This window comes from Dipodomys ordii, unplaced genomic scaffold (genome assembly GCF_000151885.1).
Source record: "Dipodomys ordii isolate 6190 unplaced genomic scaffold, Dord_2.0 Scaffold356, whole genome shotgun sequence".
In the NCBI taxonomy this organism is placed as follows: domain Eukaryota; kingdom Metazoa; phylum Chordata; class Mammalia; order Rodentia; family Heteromyidae; genus Dipodomys; species Dipodomys ordii.
In genome coordinates this window covers 93264-97752 of record NW_012267572.1, presented here as the reverse complement: position 1 = coordinate 97752, position 4489 = coordinate 93264, and the positions used below count along the sequence as shown (strand labels likewise).

Genomic DNA, 4489 nt, shown 5'->3' with positions numbered 1-4489 from the left:
CAGATGCCCTTGTAAAATTCTAACTTTACCAAACATAAATTTTATGGACTTAGATTTCTGAAATTGTAAAATTCCTTCTGGTATGGCATCTGTACATTTCTAATGAGAAAATATTCAGGAATAGAATTTATCTCATACATCCTCATTAATTTCTAGGACTTGTACTTATGCATTGGTGACAAGAGAGCTCTTGGGCCTATGGCAGTATTAGAATAGCCAGAATGAGGAAAAATATATAGAAGAACCCATTGGGAAAGCTGCAGTTTTGGGTGTAAAATCAATATGTTATTGTATGTCAATTTATGCTTGAGTCATTTTCCAATGATTACCTGCTAGAAAATCCAGATGCAAGACAAAGTCTCACTGGTTTTCCTACTATATTGTTCTCATCACTTCTCTCTGATTTCAGCTGGATGTTGAGCTGTGAGACATACCTGACAAGGCAAATCACTACCAGCATCTTTCCTATATTTTTCAAAGATTCACCTAGGTATCCCCCTGTGCTCTTACCTGTGACCTGAGGGTGCTTCATCAGGAGCAGCAGGGAGTATCTCAGTGTTGTGCTCATCGTTTCTGTCCCAGCACCAAATAAATCAGATGCAAGTATTGTCAAACCTTCATTAGTAAATTCCGATGATTCCTTGTTATTTTCCTGCTCCTAAGATTTGATGCAATTAAATTATTTACCAGCACATGTGATGACAGTGAATTCACAGTATCCCACAGTGGTACAAAGTTGGAGAGTAAAGGAATAAGAGCAATGCACAATTGACAGTGGGATGGTGACTAGTTTAGACTAAGTAAGGCTTCAGCCCTCCTGGGCTGTCCTTACTCTGATCTGGTGCTGTGAATGTATTTGAGGTCATGAAACTCATCATTCATTTAAGCTACTAATAACTGAATTTTCTCTAAATATTAAAGGATCAGAAAATTGAATACTAGAAGTAGGAAAGTTAGGGACACAGGTGTTGTAAGCCTGAAGCAAAAATCTGCAAGTAAATTTTTTTTGCTGTTGATGTGATTGAGCAGAGTGTGGGCATTGTCCTTGAGCTTCTTTTCTTAAGGTTGGTGCTATACCACTTGAACCACAGCTCCACTTCCCACTATTTTCTGTTTAATTTGGAGATAAGAGTCTCAAAAAGACTTTTATGTCCAGGCTGCCTTCAAAGTTTGATCCTTAAATCTCAGCCCCTTGATAGTATTTTTACAAGCATGGCTCCTCATTGCAATTTAACTTCTTTTTTTTTTTTTGGTCCGGTCATGGGCCTGAACTCTGGGCCTAGGCGCTGTCCCTCAGTTCTTCAGCTCAAGGCTAGAGCTCTAGCAATTTAACTTCTTGTATCACACATTTGCATATGCTCAATATTGCTTGTGAAAATGCTAAAAGGCAGCAAAACTTAGGAGTCACAAGGAACGAGAATGGGTTCATCAAAACCCGATGAGTCAGCAGAAGGGAAGCACGAAGTCAGGTGGTCTAGGGAACCTGACTAGGAATAAATAGCAATGCGTGAGCTGAAGAGACACTAATCATGAAGACAATAAGTGTTCACATTAATTTGTCATTGGAACAAAGGAGAGAGGATGGAAGAAGCAGTGCCAAGGACTGAGAAGATGGCCCAAAACCAAGTTGTCTACAAGGTTGTAGTTTTAGATGTTGAACGAGGAAATCATTAAATGGTCAAAATAAATCATTTGGAACTGGTCCCTGGGCCAACATGAAGTCCATCATGATTTTGTAATCTCCAGATGACTTGCAGTATGTCTAATAATATGTAATTAAAACAATGATAATAAACGGATCCTCTCAACATTTGTACTTTCTTGGAAAAGGGTCATCTCCTTGGACTATGTCAACATCACATGCTTTGAAAGCTGGTCAAGTTAAACAAACTTTGGTAATACCTACTTTACGTACTTTTCTATGATCATCAAACTACAGGTAATCTTAAATCTTGAGGTCAACTTACCCTAGAATAATATGTTCAAACAATAATATTAAAGCTTCCATCTGTCACAATAAATTTGGAGAGTTAATAGTTGTGGGTCACCTAGACTATTATACTCTAGGCTGTATAAGTGTTGAAAAATTAATGGAAATATAATTGAATGAAAATCGAATGATTCCATGTCATGGACTAAAACACTAATTTATCTCATATGCTATCATCACCCAGGAGAAGTTAATACTACTAAGGTAAATAAAAGAGAAGAGAGTCTGTCATGAACAGATCTACCATGCAAGAAGTGCTAAGGGGAATCAGCTTTCAAGTAGAAACTGAAGCATATTCAACAATAAGTTCACACCAAGTCAAGAAATACATATATCATTGTTAAATATAACCAAATAGAAAATATGAATGTTAATTATATGGTAGTTTTATTCAACCTCTTTTTAGATTATATACATTTTTTTTTGTCCGTCGTGGGGCTTGAACTCTGGGCTTGGGCGCTGTCCTTGTGCTCTTCACCTCAAGGTGAGCGATCTACCACTTGAACCACAGCGCCACTTCTGGTTTTCTAGCGGTTTATTGGAGTTAAGAGACACACGAACTTTCCTGCCTGGGATGGCTTTGAACCTGGGTCCTCAGATTTCAGCCTCCTGAATAGTTAGGATTACAGCCATGAGCCACTGGCACCCGGCTACATATTTTTTTAAGGGAAATATAGGAAGCAACAATCATAGATGAATTCTATGGATACCCAATGTATTAAATATGTAATGTGTGACAAAAATAAAAGAAGGATGCAATTGGAGGGGGGAGGATTAAAAGTATACTCAGACACTAATTCACTGTAAATTCACACTAGACTGTCATAAGTGTGTTATAGTAATTACATGGTACATTATAAGAATTCAAACTTTGCTTAGTTGATTGCAATATATTATATATGTATATAATATGTATGTTATCTATGCATTATCTATATGTATTTTACATATATGTTACATATATAATATACTCATTATATGTTTATGTGAAAAAACATAAGGGAAACCTCAAAAATCTATATAAAGAAGATGAATTAGTAAACAAACAGAAGAGGTGAATTTGATTAAATTACATTATATGCATTTGTAACATATCACAATAGAAGCCTTTGCACAATATATTTGATAATAAAAATGTGAAAAGCATAAAAAAATGATATTGTGATATATATTTTTAAATACCACAATTGAAAATCCTTTATAAGGAAGATTAACCATGACCAATTAAGGATTATTCTAAAATTATTTCTTCAAAACCAATTCTGACTTAGAGAACATCTAAAATATTCACATATTCTATTGTACACAGTATATTATAATGACACCCATCTTTACATAATGACACATATTTTGCAGGGAAATTGTTTCTATTCACATGCCATATGCATCCTGCTTCTCCTTATTATATAATTTTATATAAAAAGAGTAAATGTATCCTAATTACTTGAGAAATTAATTTTGTTTCCCAGGATGTTTAGTGTAGCTTCCTTTATATAACTGATAACTTACTTTTTCAAGCACTGCTGGTCTTGATGGTCATGAGTGAGAAGCGCCTCATCTCTCTCCATGTATATCCATTGCTGAAAGCAATTCCTAAATGAGGGGAAGCAGAAACATGGATGGAGAAGTCAAGCAAGGAAAAGGAAGGCGACAGAAGGCAGGTACAGGTATGGCCAAGCTTTGGCTCTTTTTCCATCCTCCTTATCCACACATCCTCTGCAACCCACACAAATATACATACACATGAATATGTACACTTACCAAGGCCTCTGGTAGCTTTTTCAGCCCATAGGAGCCTGCCTCTCCCAGAGAACTCCTCCCCCTGATCAATCAGAGCTTCCTTCACTGCTTCATATCCATACAACACCACAGAGGGCTTCATGCCCAAATACAGAGTGAACACAGGGACATAGACTTTTGAGAACTGGAAAATGAAAAGAAAAAAAATACTAGAGAAAGAGGTCATTTTTTGTTCCTCAGAGTGAGCCTGAACAAAACTGATATCATCATTGTACTTTTTATGCTTCTTTATTTTGGCAAACATAAAATATTTGCAAAGATCATATGCTATAAAGGAGGTTTACTATAGCTGTCACTTGGAGATGGCCTATAATGTACCTTGCAATGGACGGGGCAGTTGATACAACATTATCATTCATCCTCACATCAACACACACAGAAGGCTTGTCATGATTCACAAAGAACAAAACAAAGGTCTGTGGATTCTAACTTCATTTCTAGAGCCCCATTGATAATGCTTATTGGACATTCCATACTTGGTATATGTTTAATTCTCATTTGTATTCCTAACCAGTGTCAGATTACTGCTTTCAGATAACCTCTAAAGCTCTTACTGGTGAGAATATTACTTCCTTTGACAAACAAGAGAAACTGCAGTTTTAAGTCAGCACAGGTGTTTCTATAGGCAAGTGCAGTTTGGGATCTATCGGTATTAGAAGCAGAGGGTGGGCCCCGCAGAGGCTGCCCTAGTACATGAAA

At 36.6% G+C, this 4489-nt stretch overlaps 1 protein-coding gene across 1 annotated transcript in view; it reads right to left on the bottom strand.

Annotated features, from left to right (window-relative positions):
• LOC106001669 (cytochrome P450 2C5-like) overlaps positions 1-4489 on the bottom strand; it is a 72792-nt gene that overhangs the window by 11497 nt on the left and 56806 nt on the right. The window contains exon 6 of the mRNA XM_013036694.1: positions 511-652. Coding sequence (XP_012892148.1) covers positions 511-652 — 142 coding nt within the window. The remainder of the gene's footprint in view (positions 1-510; positions 653-4489) is intronic.